At 37.3% G+C, this 25,897-nt stretch overlaps 1 protein-coding gene across 3 annotated transcripts in view; it reads left to right on the top strand.

The window, feature by feature from the left end:
• The window catches only part of LOC106092660 (myosin-I heavy chain), a 306,781-nt gene that overhangs the window by 127,668 nt on the left and 153,216 nt on the right, over positions 1-25,897 (top strand). For all 3 annotated transcript variants that reach the window (XM_059362006.1, XM_059362007.1, XM_059362008.1), the window contains 2 exons: positions 7,792-8,311; positions 21,535-21,650. In XM_059362006.1, coding sequence (XP_059217989.1) covers positions 7,792-8,311; positions 21,535-21,650 — 636 coding nt within the window. The remainder of the gene's footprint in view (positions 1-7,791; positions 8,312-21,534; positions 21,651-25,897) is intronic.

Here is a 25,897-nt window from a genome sequence, read left to right on the forward strand (position 1 = left end):
TCAATATGCCTATATTCAACATCATGTCCTAAATTTTGCTAACTTTTGAATAAAAAATAAGAAATTTTTAAAACTAAAAAATTGTTATTTATATGAAGAAAACTTATAAACTTTTTCTGTCAATTTTATTAAATTTTTTTTCGTCATCTGATAAATAATTAACGTCATTTTTAAAACTGACCATTTTCGTAAAGATTTCTTTACGAAAATGGTCAGTTCCAATGGGCTTCCAATAATTCTCAAATAGTTAAAAAATGACAAGAAGCTTTTTCATCCATCTAAAAATAGGAAAGAATCTCTCTGAACCATTTAATACCAAACAAGGTTTCAGATAAGGAGACAGACTCTCGTGAGATCTCTTTAATATCCTGTTGGAGAAGATTATACGAGATGCAGATGTGAATAGATATGGCACACTAATCAAAAAAGAGCACATGCTACTCGCCTGTGCCGACGACGTCGACATCATAGGTTGGTCACCGGAAGTAGTAACTGCAACCTTTGAAAGAATCAAGAAGAGAGTCAGTGAAAATGGGTTTGGCAGTAAATGGAGAGAAGACGAAATGGATGGTTTCAACTCCCAAAAAGCTTAGCACAACCGAGCACATAAAGAAAATGGAGAAAGTTGGGAACCACAACTTTGAGACAGTCAGTAACTTTATCTACCTCGGCACCTCCGTAACCGAAACGAATGACACCAGTTTTGAGATTAAGAGAAGAATAATACTGGCAAACAGATGCTACTGTGGACTAAGTAAGCAGTTTAGAAATAAGGCCATCTCTCGACAGACGAAGACTACACTTTTCAAGACACTGATACTACCCGTTCTGTTGTATGGTTCTGAAGCATGGGTACTTCTGAAAGCAGATGAGGCAATGCTTGGAGTATTAGAGAGAAAGATTCTTCGTAAAATATATGGACCAGTTTGCATTAATCGGCTGAGCTGTATGACGACGATAGCATAGTTACACGCATCAAAATACAACGGCTGCGTTGGCTAGGTCATGTTGTCAGAATGGATGAAGAAGCTCCAGCAAAGAAGTCTTTTGAAGGCAAACACGGTGGTACACGCAAACCGAGAAGATCAAAAGCCCGATGGAAAGATCAAGTGGTGGGAGACACCTCAAAACTTCGTGTCAGAGATTTTAGTATGAGCGCAGAAGATCGAGGCGCTTGGAACGCTATTTTACGTTTGGCTAGTGGAACAAATATTCTGTCATAGCCAATTAAAGTAAATACGTAAGAATTTTTAATAACACGAGATAAATTATTTATCAACAGATTAAAAAGAATTGGACCCAAATGACTGCCTTGTGGAACACCGGATTTCTCAATAATTGACTTAGAAAAATAATCGCCGAAGTGTATATTCTGAACACGTCCAGATAAGTCAGAATTAGCCCAATTTAATAATACAGGAGAAACCCCGTTTTTACCGAGCTTAAACAAAAGTAGGCTATGATTGACTTTATCGAGCTCCTAACTAAAGTCAGTATATATAGCATCAGTCTGTTTCCTTTGCCTAAATCCATCATTGACAAGAATTACTAACTGTAAAACATATGTAACAGTTGATCGAGCTTTTCGAAATTCGTGTTGCACACCTGAATAAATTGAGGAAACTTGATGGGAGATGTTATCAATCATAATCTTTTCAAGAAGTTTTGGTATAGTACTTAACTTTGTAATGCCTCTATAATTTTATAGATTTATTGAAAATCTCGGTTAAAGGAAATTTAAGGTGATTAGCGCAAAATTTAAGTACACTAGCGGGTACCTCATCAGGGCCTGATTTAAAAGAGCATTTTAGAAATTTCAAGTACTTAGAAGCGGTATCAATACTTATTCGAGGCATAATTATTAAGGAGGATTGAAGAATCTCGTACGGATATTCAGAGTTAATATCATACATTTTATCAGAATATGTCGAGGCAAAAAAATTTTGCAAACAAGTTACAAATTTCTTTATATCCTTCGGAAAATTTATAAAATTTTTTGGATTTGATTTACTCGTTGCTTTACGGAGCATAAATAATTACGGTAGGCGATATTATTTTCGGTATTATATTTCGACCTAGAAATTGAATACATGGAAAAATCCATAGAAGAACCAGACATGTTTTATTCCTAAATAACTTGTATTGTCTATTCCTAAGTTTGGCAAGTTTTGAAGTATTCCAAGCACGTCGAGTCAATGTCCCGTTTGAGATTTTGGGAACAGAACTATTGTAGAAAAACATGTAAATAGTGTATCATAAAAATAACGCAACACCTCATTAAGATTACTACAATAGATTTTAATACATCCTCCCAAATGTTATCGGATAAAAGACTATTCAATTTTACATAATCTGTTTTAAAAAAAATAGGCTCTATCGGTCTTAAGAGATGGAATAAATATTTTTGTATAAATAGTTGGGTGATACTTGTCTTCTGGTAACACTAGAGGATTAAAAGAATTTATGCAAACATCATGAGGCTGTTAACGCAAATGATATCTAGTAATTTGTTCTGAGTATTGAATATACGATTCACTTGAAACAAACCATAATTTAGAAAAGGTTCAATTTTATCACTTCTAACAACATTAGCTAAAACAGGTATGAAAACATTGCTGTCAATCTGTGGATTCCACGAAACTGATGGTAAATTGAAGTTGCGAAATGCAAGTAAGATATCAGAGGGTTTAGATTACTTAAAATCAGACATCATAGCAGACAAATGACTATCATAAATAGCAGAATAAGAATTTGGTGGGATGTAGGTGCATGCAAAAACTAAGAAGGAATTCTTTATACCTACTTTCACTGCTAAAAATTCAGTGTTGTCAATATTAGGTGAATTATTAAATTGGAGCTAAATTGGCTCGTATGGCAAATATATTTGCTTATGAAACCATCAGAGCCACCAGAGCCAGGGCTATATTTATCTGTGGTCTAATTCGGGTCGTTTAAGTACGGGTATTCGAAGGCGTAAATGAAACTCGTTTACCAAATACGAGCCAAAATCGGATTCATTTTAAGACCCCTGAGGGCTTCACATATCAAATGGCAGTTTTGGGTAATAATGGAATCGAAACAAAATTTAAGCGCCTTCCAGCACCCCATTAGCTTTGTCAATAATATTAAAAGTGTTATTAATGTTGCTATTACCGAAGAGAAATTAAATAAAAAAAATTAAGTTTTGAAATAAAATTTTTGGTTACCGTTATTTAAAGCCGGAAATCGCAATGAGGTATCTAGTTACAGGGGCATTTCAATTTTGAATGCTATTCCGAAGCTATTAGAGAAAATTCTGACTGACACTATTTCACATCAAGTCTCTTCTATATTGTCTCCCTACCAACATGGTTCCGGAAATCGAAATCGACGATAACCAATATTTTAGAATTTACTTGTTTCGTCAACAATGGCTTTAGGGAACGCTACCAAACGGATACTATATATACCGATTTTAGTAAAGCATTTGATAAAGTCAACCACAACCATCTGTTAAGAAAAATAGATCTCATTGGTTTCAGTCCATCTTTACTAAAGTGAATCAGATCATATCTGACTGGACGTACTCAGAGTTAAATTTGGTACTGCAGTTTTCAAATCAATTGTTGTCTCTTCAGGTGTTCCACAGGGTAGTCACCTTGGCCCTGTGCTGTTTTGTTTGTTCATAAACGATCTCCCTTTTGCTTTAAAGCACTCGAATATTTTGATGTATGCAGATGATGTAAAGATCTTCAGATCAACGAGAGACTCTGATGAACAGTGTTATCTTCAGTATGACCTTGATACTCTTTACGAATGGTACAACCAGAACTTTATGGAACTTAATATTCCCAAATGCAAATACATATCATTTTCAAGAATAACCTCTATTAAAACTAGCTACTTTGTGGGTTCCAATCAACATGAAGGAGTTATAGCTTTAAAGACCTTGGATTAGTTCTAGATCAACGCTTAAATTCCGTCAACACATCTCAATGGTTGTAAACAAGCACGTAGTGCTCTTGGCTTCATGAAACGCTGGAGTAAAGAACTTAACGATTTCTCTGTGACGAAAAAATTATATACGTCGCTAGTTAGAAGTAATCTCGCGTACGGTTCCTTGGTATGGGATCCGTACTACAGTATTCATTCTGATTTAATAGAATCAGTTCAAAAACAATTTCTACTATTTTGTCTCCGTCGAAATGGGTGGGACAGAAGTTTATTACCTTCGTATGAGTACCGATTATATCTTATAAAGCTTTCTAATTTAAAAAGTCGTAGAACCATGCTAAACATTACGTTTTTGACTGAAATAATTCATGGCCAAATAGATTCCTGCTTTCTTTGAGTCGAATTTTCTTAAACGTTCCTATCAGACCTACCAGATATTTTGATCTTTTGAAAATTTCTTATTATAAAACCAACTATGCCAATAATGATCCTTTTCGGCACCTATGTTATCAATTTAATCAACTGAAAGTTATTATAGATCTATCTGAGAAACGAGAAAGTTTAAAAAGGAAAATTATATTATTTTTAAATTCTTAGGTTAATACATTTGTAAATATAAAATATATTGTTATTAGTCTGTAAGGGTATTTATTATCTATAGACTTAAATAAAAAAAGGTCAATCCGTAACGCAAGCTACAGAAAATAGTTTGTTACAACTTTTTCCAGTGTATTGTAAAATTTTAATGTTTTGTTTACTTGAAAGAGCTTTCGAAGCATGATACCAAACAATATATGAGTTGTAAAAATTTTTTTTGCCCTCGAAAATTAAAAAAAAACTTTTTTCATGGAGCACGTTAAATCACATGATCTAAACTTTGCGTGTTTAATATTTATGTTTCTAAAAGAATAAACTTATTTATTTTTTTACTAAAACTGAAGAATATTTGAAAGATTAAGATATTTAAATAGTTTGGTCCATCTATGTTAACTTTGCTGTAGCATACGAACACGTCACAAAGTTAATTTTTTTAATACTATTGTATTATGGGACATGAGGTAGGATAAAGTTGGGATCCGATTTCTACATTAAATGTCATCAAAGTCCAATTTTTTTTATACATTTATTAAATTAAAAATCTACTCTAACATTGTATTTACGAAAAAAAAAAATTGTTTGAAAGATTTTTGGTTGGTAAACTGTTTTTGGGATCTGCCCATACATAATTTTGTTCCACGTGCAGAAATTTTGGATATGGAACAAAATTGACAAATTTGTTTAAAAAAGTGGATACGAAACAAATTTACATCTCAATATCCCAAAAACTATGGGAGACACGTCAAAATTTCTTGAAAAATTCTGAAAGTACGTTCCTTAAAACCCTAGAAAGTAATCCTTACTACGAGCTCACTTATACCAAATCGGTGCGGCAACTGATGCATGGGTAGGGCATGTGGGGAAGGTGATGAGACGTTGGAGCATTTTCTATGTCTGGTGTGGCTAACTGAAACCGGTATTTAGGTGTGGACACAATATCTGACATGAACCAAACAAGGGACGTGGTGTGGAAACAATTGGGAATTTTGCAAGTAGCACGGAATTCCTAGCTTAGATTTTCTTTTTCGAGGTTACTTTTTAGTATTTAGATCTCACAACGAGCCGATTACTGGCTTAAGTGTATGCCTATAGTGGCATGGGGCGGATTAATATCCGCACCTTTTTTCAACCTAACATAACCTTATATTCCCTCCACCATGATTGCATTTGTCATATTCTTTGCCCGGTATCTATTTATAGGCAAAAAAAGCAAAATGGATAAGAATTGCTATGCTATTGGAGCTATGTCAGGTTGTAAATCGATTCGGGCCATACTTGGCTTGGATATTAAAGACAATAATGGGATCCCATTGTGCAAAATTTCAACCAAATCGGATAAGAACTGCGCTCTAAGGGAACTTAAGAAGCAAAAGGTTATGGACCTATTCAGCATTTAAAGCTCACATATTTGGCACGTATATTAGAGGACATAGAAGATGTCACTGTGCAAAGTTTTAGTTTAATCTGATAAGAATTACGCCCTCTAGAGGCTCAAGAAGGAAAATCGGGAGTCCGTTTATATGGGAGCTATATCACGTTATGGTCCAATTTAGACCATATTTGACACGTTTTTTAGAGGTCATAGATGTAGTTACTATTCCAAATTCCAGCATAATCAGATAAGAATTACATAAAATCGGGAGATCGGTTTATTTGGGAGCTATACCAGGTTTTTGACCGATTCGAACCATACTTAGTAAATCTATTAAATGTCATAGAAGACGTCATGGTACAAAATTTCAGCCAAATCCGATAAGAATTGCTCCCTCTAGAGGCTCAATAAGTCAAATCGGTAGGTCCGTTTATATGGGAGCTAAAGGAGCGAGTATCAGGTTATGGGGCGATTTGAACCATACTTGGTCATTGTTCAAAATTTCAGCAAAATCAGATAAGAATTGCGCCCACCAGAGGCTCAAGAAGTAAAATCTGGAGATAGGTTTATATGAAGCTATATCTAAATATGGACCAATATGGCCCATTTACAATCCCAACCAAACTACCATAATAGGAAGTATTTGTGATAATTTTAAAAGCCTAGCACTACTCCTTCGAAAGTTTGCGTGCTTTCCACAGATAGACAGACAGACAGGTAGACGGACGGATAGGTCTAGATTGACTTGAAATATCAAAACGATCAAGAATATATATATATATATATATATATATATATATATATATATATATATATATATATATATATATATATATATATGTATATATATATATATATATATATATATATATATATATATATATATATATATATATATATATATATATATATATATATATATATATATATATATATATGTATATATATATATGTATATATATATATATATATATATATATATATATATATATATATATATATATATATATATATATACTGTATGGGGTCTTAGATCAATATTTCGGGGTGTAATAAAAAAAAAACTTTTTTCATGGAGCACGTTAAATCACATGATCTAAACTTTGCGTGTTTAATATTTATGTTTCTAAAAGAATAAACTTATTTATTTTTTTACTAAAACTGAAGAATATTTGAAAGATTAAGATATTTAAATAGTTTGGTCCATCTATGTTAACTTTGCTGTAGCATACGAACACGTCACAAAGTTAATTTTTTTAATACTATTGTATTATGGGACATGAGGTAGGATAAAGTTGGGATCCGATTTCTACATTAAATGTCATCAAAGTCCAATTTTTTTTATACATTTATTAAATTAAAAATCTACTCTAACATTGTATTTACGAAAAAAAAAATTGTTTGAAAGATTTTTGGTTGGTAAACTGTTTCTGGGATCTGCCCATACATAATTTTGTTCCACGTGCAGAAATTTTGGATATGGAACAAAATTGACAAATTTGTTTAAAAAAGTGGATACGAAACAAATTTACATCTCAATATTCTTGATCAAGAATATATATATATATATATATATATATATATATATATATATATATATATATATATATATATATATATATATATATATATATATATATATATATATATATATATATATATATATATATATACTGTATGGGGTCTTAGATCAATATTCCGGGGTGTAACAAACGGAATTGCAAAGTTTGTAAATCCCCATTCTATGGTGGAGGCTATAAAAAGTCAAAAATTGCGTATGGAACAATATAGCATTTAGCCGATGATATACTTCTGTTAAATTACTTACAATATGGACAGATAATATAATGGTTAATGTCAACTAACACTCTCTAAATAATTTATTTCAGGTATGTTCGATGTATTAAACCAAATGGAGAAAAAAAACCAAATTCATACGACAACAAGTTAGTAATGGATCAATTAAAATACCTTGGAATGCTGGATATTATTCGAATCCGACGTGAAGGATTTCCCGTACATTTGACATTTGGAGACTTCTTGTCTAAATATAGGTGTATGCTGAAAGCGAAAGTAAATCAATTGACAAGAGAACATATTATTACCATTATGTCTGCTTTGGCCGTGCCTGAAAAAGAATGGCAAAGTGGAAAATCCAAAGTTTTTCTTAAGCTTAAAGCTTACGAGTCTTTAGAAGAAAAAAGGAAATCAATAGTAAATTCTAGTGCCCTTATCATTCAGAAAAATTGGAAATGCCTGCGCCAATTGAAAAATTACACCATCATTCGTAATTCTGCATTGAAAATTCAGCATGCTTTTAGAGGATGGAATTTACGTATTGATTTTCTTAGAATGCGAAGAGCGGCAATCGTTATTCAGAGGCATCTGAGAGGAGTATACGCAAGAGAAGTAAGATACATTTTATATAGCATGCACATTTTCAATCTTTACAAAAGTCAATAAAAACAAGTAAAAATGAGATAAGTTCGGCCGGGTCTTAACCTGGAAACCCACCAACATGGAAATTACTAAAAATGTACATAAATTACCATAGTTTTTTGGATTATTTTATTATTCTTTTGAACCTTCTGTATCCAGTTGGTGAAAAAATTATAAATAGAACAATTAAAAGCGTGCTAAGTTCGGTCGTGTTGAATCTTATATACCCTCTACCATGGATCGCATTTGCCAAGTTCTTTCCACGGTATCTCTTTTCAGCCAAATCGGACTATAATAACGCCCAAAGAGTATAATCGGGAGATTGGTTTATAAGGGAGCTACATCTAGTTTTCAACCGATTGGAACTAGAATTGCGCTCCCTCGAGGCTCGACAGAAAAGAACAATCGGGAGATCGGTTTCTATGGGACCTACATCAAAACATGAACCGATATGGCCCGTTTACAATCCCACCGACCTACACTAAAAGGAAGTATTGGGTTGCCCAAAAAGTAATTGCGGATTTTTTAAAAGAAAGTAAATGCATTTTTAATAAAACTTAGAATGAACTTTAATCAAATATATAATTGCCATTTTGTTCGATAACCTTTTGCCATCTTCCTGGCAAATTTAGTATTCCACGCTCATAGAACTTCTGGCCTTTATCTGCAATAAACTGAACCAAGTGCGATTTTATAGTCTCATCATTGCTGAAAGTTTTACCATTTAAGGAGTTCTGCAAAAATCGAAATAAATGGTAGTCTGATGGTGCAGGTGCAAGGTCAGGGCTATATGGTGGATGCATCAAAAGTTCCCAGCCAAGCTCACTCAGTTTTTGGCGAGTGACCAAAGATGTGTGCGGTCTAGCGTTGTCCTGGTGGAATATGACACATTTACGATTGACCAATTCTGGTCGCTCCTCCTTGATGGCTGTATTCAACCGAATACCGACTATATTACAACTATATTACAACTATATTACCGACAATTACTTTTTGGGCAACCCAATATTTGCGGAAAATTTCAAGCGCCTTTCGAAGGCGTGCTTTAGATAGACAGACGGACATGCCTAAATTGGCCCAGAATGTCGTGACGATTAAGAATATATATATTTAACGGAAACAGTGGGCACTATCTGCAATTATCTGCGGTATAATCGTCTTGTACTCTCTTCCTTCGGCGTGCTACTTCATTTTAGGTGTAAAGGAAAGAGCTTGAGATCTAAAGAAAACATTCGCATACTGATATGCCACCGGGCACCGTTAACGGCATATGAATAGTTTAATTTTAAAATATCAACATTTTGCCTTGTTTTTTTTTTTTTCAGTGTTTTCTTAATAATTCCGCCAATGTTAAAGCCATTGAACACAAATTGTGCCAGTACGCAAATTTGCCCATGAACATTCCCTGAAGGTACATGGGCAAACTTCTTACATATCAGTAAGTGCTGTCCAATTCAAGTGTTAAGCTCACCTAGTTGTCCAGCCAAAAACGAGTTGGTGCCATAATTTTTCCAAGAAATGTAGTAATTTATGCATTTGGGTCTTAAATGCTATTTACCGAACTATCGGGTTTTTCAATAAGAGCGCTATACATTTTTTTAAATAAAACAAAAGCGGTTGTGGATATCAGTGAAATCTTTTATTTCTGTGAAAGTAAGGTCGATGCCATTTTGTATGGAACTCGATTTCTTTTACATGGCCACCATGGGCACGCTTGCCGAAGTCCAGACGCTGAACCCAATTTTCGACGGCCCAATAACGCCGCGGCAAAAAATATGCCGTCGTTTGCTGTCTACTTTTGTAGCGTCTCTGAAAAAATAGTAGGAACTGCTGACAGAGGTCGGTTTAAAAAAAACGATCGTGCTTCTTGCTTGCGAAAAAGTATTTGCACCACCAAAAATTCATATGCCACGGCTGACAAAACATTTTTTGCAATTTTTTTTAAACAAATTTAAGAAAATTTGGTCGAGTTTTTTATTTATTTCCATTATTTTTTTTTAAGTGATTTCCACATATATTTTAAATTTAATATTATTGTGAAACTTATTCCTGTGCAATAACGCTTATTGTGTTATTCCATCATTAGCAAAGTGATGTCGGTAGGCTGGAGGATGTGTGGAAGACTACCAAACATGATATGATGAGTTCAAATCTCCTCGTTGACCCCTGACAAAACTTACAAAATTGTTTAAGAAGAGGGAGTGACAGAGGAAAAACAGAGAGCAGGCAGAAGAATATGAAAAAATTTTTTTCTAACATTGACAAATGTCAAAAGAAATCAATTACGGAACTAGTTTGTTGGAATAAGCAGAGGTACTAGTTCCAGGGTCAACTGGTTACTGCAATAACAAAACCATGTTAAATTCACCAGTGTACACTGAAAGTACGCAAAAGTAGAACGATATGAGACAGCAAATCAGGAAAAAAAATTTTTTTTTTCGAGAGTATGATCCAGTCAGCCAATTCAGACTTCTACAGAACTCAAGAATGTGGTGTTCACCCATTATCTTGTGTGTTTCTCCCTGTAATTGCGGGGCGATGACACAACAGGTGCTCGTCCGTATCCAACTCCTCCTGGTCATCGCACGTCCTGTATGAATCCGTCTCACTGAAGTCTCACTGATTCCATAGCAAGATCTGTGTTAATCAGCGATCCATTCCTGGCCTGCTCTGCCGCTTCGTTCCCCGTAACACCTTGATGGCCTGGGACCCAGGAGAGCCTGAAAGCATTTCGGAAAGTGGTGTTCACCCATTATCTTGTGTGTTTCTCCCCGTAATTGCGGGGCAATGACACAACAAGTGCTCGTCCATCTCCAACTCCCACTGGTCATCGCACATCCTGCATGAGTCCGCCTCACTGAGGTCCCACTGATTCCATAGCAAGATCTGCGTTAATCAGCGATCCATTCCTGACTAGCTCCGCCAGGTCTGCCGCTTCGTTCCCCAAACACCTCGATGGCTTGGGACCCAGCAGAGCCTGAAAGCATTTCCCGCCTGACTATACACGTTCATCATGACGGTCTGATTGCGCCGCCGCTCCAGCACCAACATCATATCCAGTGCCTTCAGGATCGCGAAGATCTCCGTCTGAAAGACGCTGCAGCCATCTAGAAGTCTATAAGATTCCCTGATGCCAAAAAATTCAATGAAAACTCCTGCTACAGTGCCCCCATTCAATTTAGAACCATCCGTGTATACATAGGGTCCCGGGAAGGGCGGGGTTCCCCCAAACCAGAGAACCATTTTCGGGATAACAACTTCCAAGCCATCAACAAGAAAGGACTCTCCTGGAATATAATCAGTCGCGGCGTATATAGCATGGCGCCACGCCTCAATACCATGCCCCAGCAGAACAGAAGAATGGTCCAAATTAAAGGAGCGCCATGTACCTGACTCCCTCAGTCTGATGGCGATCTTCGTTGCCATACATTCAACGTATAAGTGCAAAGACATAAGATCGAGAATGACACTGAGCGCTGCTATTGTAGCACTTCTCCTTACCCCAGAAATTAGCACATCCGCGGTACCTTGCACCTTCTTGATCACCCTGCGAAGGGCACAATTGTCCAAAACTTTGTGCCACAACAGAAAAAATATTTGTTGCCTCTTCCATTTTTTTGCCAATCGCAATATTGCTGTTGTAATAACCAACGCATAGTGGGATGGGGAAAAATTTGTGGAAATAAGTCATTTTTGAACGGATGAAGATATCAAGAATTTTAGATAGTTATTAATGAGGTGCTAACAAGTTGATGTGCAAAATTTCAGGAAGATATTCCTTCTCGAACAAATGGCGCATGCTTGGATACGAAGGATTCCCCAGATCCTGAATCGATACTTGGAAGACTAAGGGAATGTAGTCCCAATCTTTCAACTACCGACTGGAAGATTGGTAGATTGGATGAGGCTGATGGTGACCGGAGACGTACTCAACTCCGGCTGTTTCGCAGACCTCAACAGGTCTGAAGGGGTTGCATCCTACGGATTCAACGAGTTAAAACTGAAGGTTTATAGAAGCGGTGGGTTTGGGGAATTAGGAGACGGCTTAGCAATTGTTGCTGAACACTTGCCTGAGGAACTATCGACCACATCGCTAAAGTCTGGTGGATTGCAGGAGACTTAATATCCCCCTGCCACAATCGAGACAGGAGCGGATGGCATCGAAACGGGACCCGTCCGATTGGAATGGGCTCAAGTTGAGCGCCAGCGGGGAAGCACGGAATTCAAAAAGCATCTAAGGACGAATCATCAAGGCGTCCAGTTTCCTGAGGAATAGTAGCTCCACAGCTTTCTCATCTGCCCCTGGATGCATAAGGAAGCTCATCATGACAAGATCTAACGAATCTTGTGAGGATGAACTCCTGGTGGAATCAGAAGACGAAGCTAACACATCAGTGGTGGATGTTCTGAATCCTGACTATGGTTCGATTTCTACAGATAAATCTCCACCATTATAAGGCCGCTTCGGAGGCTCTAAAGGTCCTCCTGATGGCAGAGGGATTTGACGTGGTTCTTCTCCAGGAACCATAGATGTGTGGAGGAATGGTTTATGGACTAAGAATTCCGGGATTAAAACTACTCTAGAGTACGGGGAATGGGAGACACAGAGCCTGTATTCTTGCAAAGAGTAGTCTAAATGTTTTTCTTCTTCCGTCGCTAAGCACTGAAGATTTATTAGTAGCCAGGCTTGAAATAAACAATTCTCAAGGATGGCTTCCATATGTATGACACACGATTCAGAGATGCCGACTTCAAACCTTTAAGTCGCTGGTTGAAGCCGCTTCTGTAGGGAAGAAAAGCCTCATTGTAGAAAGTGATGTTAATGCACATCACCAAATATGGGGATGTTCGGATGTCAACGAAAGGGATGAGCTGCTTATAGAATATGTTATAAATTGCAATCTGGCGATTTTTAATAAAGGGGATAAACCGACCTTTATTACCAGGAACAGACAGAAGGTAATAGATATTACCTTGTATCGGAAGATATAAGTCGAAGAATATGCGACAGGGATGTGTTGGAAGACAACAGCTTCTCTGATCATCGTTATATTGCTTTCAGCCTTGGAGAAAATACTGCAGAAGTGGTCCCTAGACTAAACAGAAGAAAGACGTATTGGCATAAATTCTGCACGTCTATCCCTTCTAGACCAGAAATGGAAGTGGAAACTACGGAGGATATATTGTAGACATAGTGGTCATGCTTGTGTCAGCATGTCCTAGTGCCAAGCCAAGGTGCAAACAGCGACCGCCATGATGGACCCCAGAGCTGTTTGGTCTAAGGAAGGACTGCAGAAAACTCTTCAACGGAGCAAAAGCCACAAGAGCACCACATGATTGGGATAACTATAAGACTAAGCTAAGAAAATATAAGGACAAGCTTAGAAAGGCTCACACCAAATCCTGGGTAGAATTCTGCAGCTCCGTGGACGATACATCTGAGGCCTCCAGGCTAAGGAAGATTCTGTCCTCGAGACCTATTACGGTGGGGTATATCCAGAAGTCAGAGAATGTATGGACAATGTCTAGTGAGGAAACACTAGAACTACTCGTTGATACACATTTCCCGGGAAATTCTCCAACGAACAACGTGGCGCCATAAGAGGTTGTACTGGTATGCATTCGTCGGAAACTATTAAGAAAATTGTACCTGAGCCAAAAATCCTTTGGGCGATAAAAAGTTTCGACTCCTAAGTCGCCAGGCACTGATGATGTATCACCGGTTGAATTACAAGCAGTGTCTGATAGACTCGTTCCCTGGCTTAGGGAGATATACTCTGCTTGTATCAGAATGTCAAATATACCCGTGGGATGGAAGGACACGAAGGTTATTTTCGTTCCGAAAGCAGGAAACCCTACCACAGGAATGCGAAAGATTTTTGTCCTATTAGTTTGTCATCCCTTATCCTGAAAGCGCTTGAGAGGTTGAGATATACTTCAGAAAGCTCTACATGCAATAGCAAAGGGGGCTACCGAAAGTGGTCTGGGTATACATTCGTGCAAGACAGAAGTAGTTTTTTTCAGTAGGAGATACAAGTTGCCTACAGTGGAACCTGTCTCCTTGCGCGAAATACCTGGGTGTATTGCTGGACAGGAAATTGAACTTCATATCCAACATTTTGGAAAGGGCAAGAAAGGTAACTCTTGCCCTATACATTGGCGCTTCAAAAGTCCACCTACTGTTCAATGCTCAACCGGATTCAAAGGATGGCTTGTTTGTGCATCACAGCCGCACTGAGGACGACACCATATGATGCACTGAATTTAGTGCTACATCCAATGCCTTTGGACATTGTGGCTAGACAAATTGCTGCGACCACTGTCGTGAGGCTAAGAAATATTTCTCTTTGGTCATGTGGCGGCTACGGACACTGTGTTATCCTTGATACAATATCCTATGTTCCAGGCAGTGTGTACTGATAATAGTACTTTACCATTATTCCTGATAGAACCGATTGCTTTCATTGGCTAGAGCAGATGTCTCAGTCCTTGTATCCGTCATGACAGGCCACTGTCTAATCGGAAAACATGCTAACAGACTGAATGTTGCCAGTAACGACTTTTGAGGAAGCTGTGATGACATCGAAGAAGAAGAGACTATAGAACACTTTCTGTGTGTGTGTCCCGCACTGGCAGGAAGGAGGATAAGGTGTTCCACTTTAGGTTCTAATTTCTTTGAGAACCTGTCTGATTTAGCGGATGTGAGCATTCGCAAGTTGTTAGACTTTTTAAAGCGATCTGGATGGTTCAATGGTAGGACCTAAAAGGCATCTTCCTTCTCCTGTTCGTGTGATATCACAATGGGCGAAAACATCGAATTGAGTCTGATGGCAGACTGCTACTTAAACCTAACCAAATCTGAAACACAAGAAAATAACACCCACTGAGAGAAAGCAAAATGTTATAAAGTTAATAAAGATGCTAAATTTTTTGCAAAAAATGCAAAATTTAGTTTTTTGGAAATTTAGCATTAGAAGCAAATAACTATTAAAAGGAAAGGATTTGCAAATTGCAGCGATGTAAAAATGTTTCAATCGATAATTAAATAGTACCACAATTTTAGAAATACCGACGATACCGTAACTAAAATTAAAAGAAACAAGTAAGAGCGTGCTAAGTTCGGCCGGGCCGAATCTTATATACCCTCCACCATGGACGCATCTGCGGAGTTCTTTGCGCAGTATCTGTTTTTAGGCAAACAAAGAATAATTAATACGGACGGAAGAGGAGCTATATCAAGTTATAGTCCGATTATAGGCTCAAGAAGCAAAATCGGGAGATCGGTTTATGAGGGAGCTGTGTCAAGCTATAGATCGATTCTGACCATATTGCACACGTATGTTAAAGGCCATGGGAGGAGCCGTTGTACAACAGACAGACGGACGGACGGACGGACATGGCAAGATCGACTTAAAATGTTACGACGATGAAGAATATATATACTTTATGGGGTCTTAGACGCATATTTCGAGGAGTTACAAACAGAAGGACGAAATTAGTATACCCCCATCCTATGGTGGAGGGTATAAAAATAATTGTAAGTCCAATAGCGCATAAACTCTAAGAGATTGAGTGCAGGGTTTTGCGAGCTCTATCTTTTAAAAACCTAAATAAGCCGATTGACCCATAAATGACCATTTGGCAAGCAATTCAACATTGAACATGCTCTAGGTGACCAAATTGTATGCCACATGTATCGGCTTCTGGACGCGCTAGGGTCTCCATATTTTGCATACTTATTGGAAAACATCACATTGACTATGTAAAGTTTCGTGTACATATCGCTATCCGTTCAAAAGTTCTAGAATTCTTTCCAAGATTTTTCGGTGCAGCACTGTGCACCGACACTTAGGTGGAGAGACAATACCAGACATGAAACAACTTAGAAGCGTGGTATGGAAAACAATTAAGGATTTTGTAAGTAGCTTGGAATTCTTTACTTAAATTCTCTTTTTCGACGTTACTTTTTAGTATTTAGAGTGCACAACAAGCCGATTACTGGCTTAAGGCACTATTACATGGCATGTAGATGTCTTATGACATGTCACTTTTTGTATTCCCATGTAAATGAAAATGTTTGTTAAATTGTCAATTGCGTTAAATCATAAATTTGTGAAGACAATTTAATTTGGGGTTGCTTTCATTCGACTGACAAAAAAACGGCTGATTTCTTTGTGTTTTTGTCACAAGGAATAGAGCATGCTCTAATCGAAAAAAAATTACATATGCTATTTTGGAAAGTGATTTTCCTATGTTTGTTTCGTTTGTATCACACGACATGTGCAATTTAACATGTGCTAAATTTGACATGTCATAATACAACTATATGCCGTGTAAAAGAGCCTTTAGGTGTATATCCATAATGGCATGTGGCGGATTAATATCCGCACCCTCCTTTGAGCCTAACCTAACCTAATCAGTTCGGTTTATATGGGAGCTGGATCAAGTTATAGATCGATTCAGACCATATTAGACACGAATGTGTCTATTAGACATGAATTGCGCCCTCTAGAGGCTCAAGAAGTCAAGATCCCAGATCGGTTTATATGGCAGCTATATCAGGTTATGGACCGATTTGCACCATACTTAGCACAGTTATTGGAAGTTATAACAAAACACCTCATGCAAAATGTCAGCCATATCGGATGAGAATTCCGCTCTCTACAGGCTCAAGAAGTCAAGACCCATGATCGATTTATATGGCATCAAACATATCAAAACATGAACCGATTTAAACCATATGTTGGAAATGATACCAAAACACGACATGCAAAATTTCAGCCAAATAGGACGAGAATTGCGCCCTATAGAGGCTCAAGAAGTTAATACCTAAGATCGGTTTATATGGCAGCTATATCAAAACAAGGACCGATGTGGCCTATTTACAATCCCAACTGACCTACACAATTAAAAGTTACTTGTGCAAAATTTCAAGCACCTAGCTTTACTCGTTCGAAAGTTAGCGTGCTTTCACTTATGTATTTTGTTTTAGAGTTCGGCTGGGTAGTATTAATTAGTGGAGGCCACCATAGCGCAGAGGTTAGCATGTCCGCCTATGACGCTAAACGCCTGGGTTCGAATCCTGGCGATAACATCATGAAAATTTTCAGCGGTGGTTAACCCCTCCTAATGTTGGCCACATTTGGGAGGTACTGCACCATTTGGTATGGCAGCCATGTAAAAACTTCTCCACAAAGAGGTGTCGCACTGCGGCACACCGTTCGGACTCGGCTATAAAAAGGAGGCCCCTTATCATTGAGCTTTAACTTGAATCGGACAGCTCTCATTGATATGTGAGAGTTTGCCCCTGTTCCTTAATGGAATGTTAATGGGCAAATTTGCATTTGAAAAATGCCATTATTTTTCTAATTAATCGTTTTGTTTAAAAATTTTTTTTTTGACGTGAGTTCTGATGTGCATCACAGCCGCACTGAGGACGACACCATATGATGCACTGAATTTAGTGCTACATCCAATGCCTTTGGACATTGTGGCTAGACAAATTGCTGCGACCACTGTCGTGAGGCTAAGAAATATTTCTCTTTGGTCATGTGGCGGCTACGGACACTGTGTTATCCTTGATACAATATCCTATGTTCCAGGCAGTGTGTACTGATAATAGTACTTTACCATTATTCCTGATAGAACCGATTGCTTTCATTGGCTAGAGCAGATGTCTCAGTCCTTGTATCCGTCATGACAGGCCACTGTCTAATCGGAAAACATGCTAACAGACTGAATGTTGCCAGTAACGACTTTTGAGGAAGCTGTGATGACATCGAAGAAGAAGAGACTATAGAACACTTTCTGTGTGTGTGTCCCGCACTGGCAGGAAGGAGGATAAGGTGTTCCACTTTAGGTTCTAATTTCTTTGAGAACCTGTCTGATTTAGCGGATGTGAGCATTCGCAAGTTGTTAGACTTTTTAAAGCGATCTGGATGGTTCAATGGTAGGACCTAAAAGGCATCTTCCTTCTCCTGTTCGTGTGATATCACAATGGGCGAAAACATCGAATTGAGTCTGATGGCAGACTGCTACTTAAACCTAACCAAATCTGAAACACAAGAAAATAACACCCACTGAGAGAAAGCAAAATGTTATAAAGTTAATAAAGATGCTAAATTTTTTGCAAAAAATGCAAAATTTAGTTTTTTGGAAATTTAGCATTAGAAGCAAATAACTATTAAAAGGAAAGGATTTGCAAATTGCAGCGATGTAAAAATGTTTCAATCGATAATTAAATAGTACCACAATTTTAGAAATACCGACGATACCGTAACTAAAATTAAAAGAAACAAGTAAGAGCGTGCTAAGTTCGGCCGGGCCGAATCTTATATACCCTCCACCATGGACGCATCTGCGGAGTTCTTTGCGCAGTATCTGTTTTTAGGCAAACAAAGAATAATTAATACGGACGGAAGAGGAGCTATATCAAGTTATAGTCCGATTATAGGCTCAAGAAGCAAAATCGGGAGATCGGTTTATGAGGGAGCTGTGTCAAGCTATAGATCGATTCTGACCATATTGCACACGTATGTTAAAGGCCATGGGAGGAGCCGTTGTACAACAGACAGACGGACGGACGGACGGACATGGCAAGATCGACTTAAAATGTTACGACGATGAAGAATATATATACTTTATGGGGTCTTAGACGCATATTTCGAGGAGTTACAAACAGAAGGACGAAATTAGTATACCCCCATCCTATGGTGGAGGGTATAAAAATAATTGTAAGTCCAATAGCGCATAAACTCTAAGAGATTGAGTGCAGGGTTTTGCGAGCTCTATCTTTTAAAAACCTAAATAAGCCGATTGACCCATAAATGACCATTTGGCAAGCAATTCAACATTGAACATGCTCTAGGTGACCAAATTGTATGCCACATGTATCGGCTTCTGGACGCGCTAGGGTCTCCATATTTTGCATACTTATTGGAAAACATCACATTGACTATGTAAAGTTTCGTGTACATATCGCTATCCGTTCAAAAGTTCTAGAATTCTTTCCAAGATTTTTCGGTGCAGCACTGTGCACCGACACTTAGGTGGAGAGACAATACCAGACATGAAACAACTTAGAAGCGTGGTATGGAAAACAATTAAGGATTTTGTAAGTAGCTTGGAATTCTTTACTTAAATTCTCTTTTTCGACGTTACTTTTTAGTATTTAGAGTGCACAACAAGCCGATTACTGGCTTAAGGCACTATTACATGGCATGTAGATGTCTTATGACATGTCACTTTTTGTATTCCCATGTAAATGAAAATGTTTGTTAAATTGTCAATTGCGTTAAATCATAAATTTGTGAAGACAATTTAATTTGGGGTTGCTTTCATTCGACTGACAAAAAAACGGCTGATTTCTTTGTGTTTTTGTCACAAGGAATAGAGCATGCTCTAATCGAAAAAAAATTACATATGCTATTTTGGAAAGTGATTTTCCTATGTTTGTTTCGTTTGTATCACACGACATGTGCAATTTAACATGTGCTAAATTTGACATGTCATAATACAACTATATGCCGTGTAAAAGAGCCTTTAGGTGTATATCCATAATGGCATGTGGCGGATTAATATCCGCACCCTCCTTTGAGCCTAACCTAACCTAATCAGTTCGGTTTATATGGGAGCTGGATCAAGTTATAGATCGATTCAGACCATATTAGACACGAATGTGTCTATTAGACATGAATTGCGCCCTCTAGAGGCTCAAGAAGTCAAGATCCCAGATCGGTTTATATGGCAGCTATATCAGGTTATGGACCGATTTGCACCATACTTAGCACAGTTATTGGAAGTTATAACAAAACACCTCATGCAAAATGTCAGCCATATCGGATGAGAATTCCGCTCTCTACAGGCTCAAGAAGTCAAGACCCATGATCGATTTATATGGCATCAAACATATCAAAACATGAACCGATTTAAACCATATGTTGGAAATGATACCAAAACACGACATGCAAAATTTCAGCCAAATAGGACGAGAATTGCGCCCTATAGAGGCTCAAGAAGTTAATACCTAAGATCGGTTTATATGGCAGCTATATCAAAACAAGGACCGATGTGGCCTATTTACAATCCCAACTGACCTACACAATTAAAAGTTACTTGTGCAAAATTTCAAGCACCTAGCTTTACTCGTTCGAAAGTTAGCGTGCTTTCACTTATGTATTTTGTTTTAGAGTTCGGCTGGGTAGTATTAATTAGTGGAGGCCACCATAGCGCAGAGGTTAGCATGTCCGCCTATGACGCTAAACGCCTGGGTTCGAATCCTGGCGATAACATCATGAAAATTTTCAGCGGTGGTTAACCCCTCCTAATGTTGGCCACATTTGGGAGGTACTGCACCATTTGGTATGGCAGCCATGTAAAAACTTCTCCACAAAGAGGTGTCGCACTGCGGCACACCGTTCGGACTCGGCTATAAAAAGGAGGCCCCTTATCATTGAGCTTTAACTTGAATCGGACAGCTCTCATTGATATGTGAGAGTTTGCCCCTGTTCCTTAATGGAATGTTAATGGGCAAATTTGCATTTGAAAAATGCCATTATTTTTCTAATTAATCGTTTTGTTTAAAAATTTTTTTTTTGACGTGAGTTCTGATGTGCACAAATCCTTCACGTTACTAGTTTCGCAGGGATCCATAGATAATTAGCATACACCACTCAGTTGAGTTAATGGCAAGGCTTCGATTGTTTTAACATGGTGGCAAAGACTACGTTTTTATAATTAATCCAATGCAATTTGATGACCTCTCATATGGGCATACTTCACATACAAGATATAATATCGCCATACAGTACGAATTTTGGTAGCAATAACTATGGTTGTCGCATGTGGAACAATCAGCATTCTGTGCGTTTCATTTGACTTTCAGAGCCCCTAGAAGTCCTCATTTTCATGGGTTTATGGGCATCCTCCAACACCAATACAACAAAATCCCCCCAAGACAAATTCTTGAGGCATAGTATTTGCCTGATTTGGCACAAATAAATGACTATATCTGTTATTTTATATATATAAATTTGTAAATTTTTAGCAGAATCCATGATGAGTGGTACTTGGTTGGTTTTTACTTGGGCTTACGAAGATTGGGTTTTTTTTAATTTTTGTTTCCATTTTAAAAACCAAAAAATTTATGAATCAAAAACAAATTTTGTAATAAACATTTGTTCTTTTAATTTCAGGTTGCTTCTGCATTAAGGGAAATGCGTCGTGTTGATGAGGAAATGAAAAAGAAAGAAAAATATGATTCGTTAAGTGAACCTGAGCAAAGCAATCTTCCATTGGAGGCATGCGAGAGGTATTACAAAAAACCTTTAGTCGCTTATTTTTTTACAGCAAAATTTTCGCAGTACAACTTTAACTTTTACAAAAGTGTGGAACTACAATTGTTTTGAAATCGCACGATTTATATTTTGTTTTAAGTGTAATTTTCTTTTCTGCGATCTGAAATTAATGAATTTTACCAATGCACCACATTTTAGCAAATTTAATCTTGATTTGGGGACATTGATTTTTTTTCTCGTGTTAATTTCAGTCAGTTCCTTATTTGTTTAGATACAGTGCGAAGCAACACCTTGTGAATGTTTCACTTTCCGCATTCCTATCTAATATGAACAAGTAAAAGCGTGCTAAGTTCGGTATCGGGATATCGGTGCCTATTCACCATATTGTTCGATTCGGATAAAACTTGTCACTAATGTTGTAATTCATTGAAGAAGTCAAATCGGGGGATCGGTTTATATGGAGGCTATATCTGTTCATAAACCGATTCGGATCATACTTGGCATGGATGTTGGTAGTCAGAACTCAAGTCTTTGCTCCAAATTTCAGGGCTCAAGAATTCAAATCCGGGGATCGGTTTATATGCAGGCTATATCTGTTTATAGACTGATTCGTATCATACTTGGCTTGGATGTTGGAAGTCATAACTCAAGCCTTTGTTCCAAATTTCAGCAAAATCGGATGAAAATTGAGGCTTCAAAAGGTTCAAGACAAATGACAACATTTTTGCAAAACTATCCTAAATCTGACGAACATATATATGGGAGCTATATCCAATTCTGAACGGATTTCAAGTAAACTTCTCAGAAAATGTGGTAGTCATTGAGGAAAGCGTGGTGCAAATTTTTGGCAGGATTGGTCAAATATTGCGCTTGCAGCGGCTCTTGGGGTTAAAATCTGGCAATATAAATATATGACAGCTATATACAAACCTTAGCCGATTTCTATGAAATTCGCCAGTAAAATCGAGAGTCATAAGAAAATCCTTCCTGCCGAAATTCGAGAGAATCGGTTAACAAAAGACCATTTTATTGCAATATTACTGCAAATTGGACGAACATATATATGGGAGCTACTATATATATATTGGGTTGCGCAAAAAGTAATTGCGGATTTTTTAAAAGAAAGTAAATGCAATTTTAATAAAACTTAGAATGAACTTTAATCAAATATACTTTTTTTACACTTTTTTTCAAAAGCAAGCAAAAAGTAACAGCTGATAACTGACAGAAGAAAGAATGCAATTACAGAGTCACAAGCTGTGAAAAAATCCTTTCCAACAAATGTCAAGAGAATCGGTTTACAACTTACCATTTTATTGCATTATTACTGCAAATCGGACGAATATGTATATATGGGAGCTATATCCAAATCTGAACCAATTCCTATGAATTTCGGGAGTCATAAGAAAATTCTTCCTGCTAAATTTCGAGACAATCGGTTAATAAAAGACAATTTTATTGCAATATTACTGCAAATCGGACGAACATATATATGGGGGCTATATCTAAATCTGAACCGATTTTTTCCAATTTCAATAGGCTTCATCTCGAGGCCGAAAAACATGCCCATACTAAATTTGAAGACGATCGGATGAAGACTGCGACCTGTACTTTGTAAACAAATTAACTTGGACAGAAGGACATAGCTAAATCGAATCCGAAAGTGATTCTGAGTCGATCGGTATACTTATCAATGGGGCTATCCCTCCTCCTTCTGGGAGTTACAAACAAATGCACTAAGTTATAATACCCTTATACCCTGGTGTAGGGTATAAAAATGTTAAAAATAATGTTAAAAATAAAATAGTGTTCTTTTTGTATTTTTTTATAAAACTAGCTGACCCGGGCCCGCTCCGCTGCGCCTTCTTTTACTTTATATGGAACAAAAGTTTCCTTGGAATATTTATTTTCAACAATTAAAGAGCTTTTAGTGAAATACCATGGTACGAAAATAGTATATCGCTTGACTAACAATTTAACATATAAGTGCTTTTGTCCGAATCCCATATCCCTTACATCCAAACTTAAATTCGTAGACCAATAAAGGTCTACGAATTTAAGTTTGGATGTAAGGTGTACTCCATTCTTAAAATACTTTATTTCAGCCCGCTACTCTCATGATATCTGATTTAGGGGTGTTTTCGGGGGCGCTGAAAAAATATCAGCATCGTGCTCTTCTTTCAAAAATCATTTATTTAAACCCCATATTGCCATTGGTTTAGGAGAGTTTAAACGATGAGACGTCCCCTAAACACATGGCCCAAAATAGGTTATCAAATTCGTTTTCTTATCTTAAATACCAAATATTGGCATGGTCGAAAATTTTTTACCCTTTGCGGGGTGTTTTGGGGAAGGGGTGATTTCCTAAATACATGGTCCTAAATTTGGATATCAATTTCGTATTCTACTCCCAAATACCTTTATTTGAGCTCCATCTTGCGATGGTCACTAAAAAGTTGCTGCTTGTCGAGTATTTTGGGAAATGGGTTGAACCCCCAGAAAATTGGTCCCGAAAGTGGGCATCAATTCTTGCTCTTGGGGGTAGAGCAAGAATTCATTTAATTTAATCTCCACATTGACATGGTGGGTATATATGGCCGATTTAGGGGTGTTTTGGCGATTAGGGTTGTCGCCCAAACACTAAGCCCGGAAAATATATCAGCAACGTGCTCTATTATCATATATCTATATATCCTATATTTGAACCCCATATTGCCATTGGTCTCAAAATTGGATATCAAATTCGTTTTCAAATCTCATTTAAACTCCTTATTGCAAAAGTCAGCAAATATGTCCGGTTTGGGTTATTGGCCCTAGAAACTATAAATATTTAGTTCCACTCTAATTACGACCCAAATTGTCTTGGTGAGCAAATTCGTCCTATTGGGGGATTGTTATAGTGGTGGGACGTCCCCTAGACAGTTGGTCCCTAATGTTGATATCAGATACGTGGTCTATTCCCACATACCTTTAATTTGAGCCCCATATTTCTATAGTCGGCAAACGTGACTGGCTTGGGGGGTGTTTTGGGTGATGGGCGGCCACTCAGTGAGTTGGCCTTGAAAATATATATCGGATTCGTGTTCCACTCTAAAAACCCTCTTATCTGAGCCTCATATTGCAAAAGTCAGCAAATACTTACTATTTTGGTGGTGTTGTGGGGGTGGGGTGGCCCCATAGACGCTTTCCCAAATATTGATATCAGATTTGTGCTTTACTCCCAAAGACCTTTTATTTGAGCCCCATATGGCTATGGTCGTAAATTTGTCCCCGTTGGGGGATGTTTTCGGGGAGAGGCGGCCCCCAAACATTTGGTCTCATATTTGGATATCAGATTCTAATTCTACATTCAAATACCTTTTATTTAAGCCCCATATTCCCATGGTCAGTAAATAAGTCCTGTTTGTGGGGTGTTTTGGGGAAGGGGTGGACCCCCAGAAACTTGGTTCCACATTTGGATATCAGATTCATATTCTACTCGCAAATATCTTTCATTTGAGTCCCATATTGCCATGGTCGGTAAATATATTTGAGTCCCATATTGTCGTGATTGGTCTAAATATATGTTTGGTAGGTTTTAGGGTGGGGCAGCTCCCCTAGGTACCCCATCCGAAATTTGGATACCAAATTTTTATTTTTAGGGTACTATAAGAGAGCACACAAAATTTCGGTTAAATCGCATCACCCATCTTCGAGAACTGCCGTTTCTGAAAATTAGGCTAAGGGGGAGGGTCCGCCCCCCCTTCAGATATCAAAAAATGTAGTACCCTATTTTCACCACGAGGTCATTATGCACCATCTTTGAAAATTTCAAGAAAATCGGTTCAGCCGTTTCTGAGTCTATAAGGAACACACAAACATACAAACAAACAAACAAACCTACAAACAAACACAAATTTATTTTTATATATAAGAAATAATTTAGATAATTTATATTGTTTGTTTGTTTGTTTATTGAGTGTAACACCAGCACAACAAGATTATATCTTATATGTTAATGTGTTGATTCGCAATAGAGTATATAAAATAATGATTATTCTTTTTAAAAGGATATTAACTAATCTTTACATTTTAAATTATAGTAGTAAATATTAAGGACATTTAAAGAAAAATAATTCGTAGTTCATTTAAAAAATTTAAATAGCTCATTTTTGAATGAAGTTGCATTGCTTATGCTCTGTATGTTGGGAGGTAGGTTGTTCCAGAGACGCGTACTATGTACAATGTACTGTCGTTCAGAGGTTTGTGTGGCAAATCGTGG

The sequence above is a fragment of the Stomoxys calcitrans genome, chromosome 2, assembly GCF_963082655.1.
Source record: "Stomoxys calcitrans chromosome 2, idStoCalc2.1, whole genome shotgun sequence".
NCBI classification, from domain to species: domain Eukaryota; kingdom Metazoa; phylum Arthropoda; class Insecta; order Diptera; family Muscidae; genus Stomoxys; species Stomoxys calcitrans.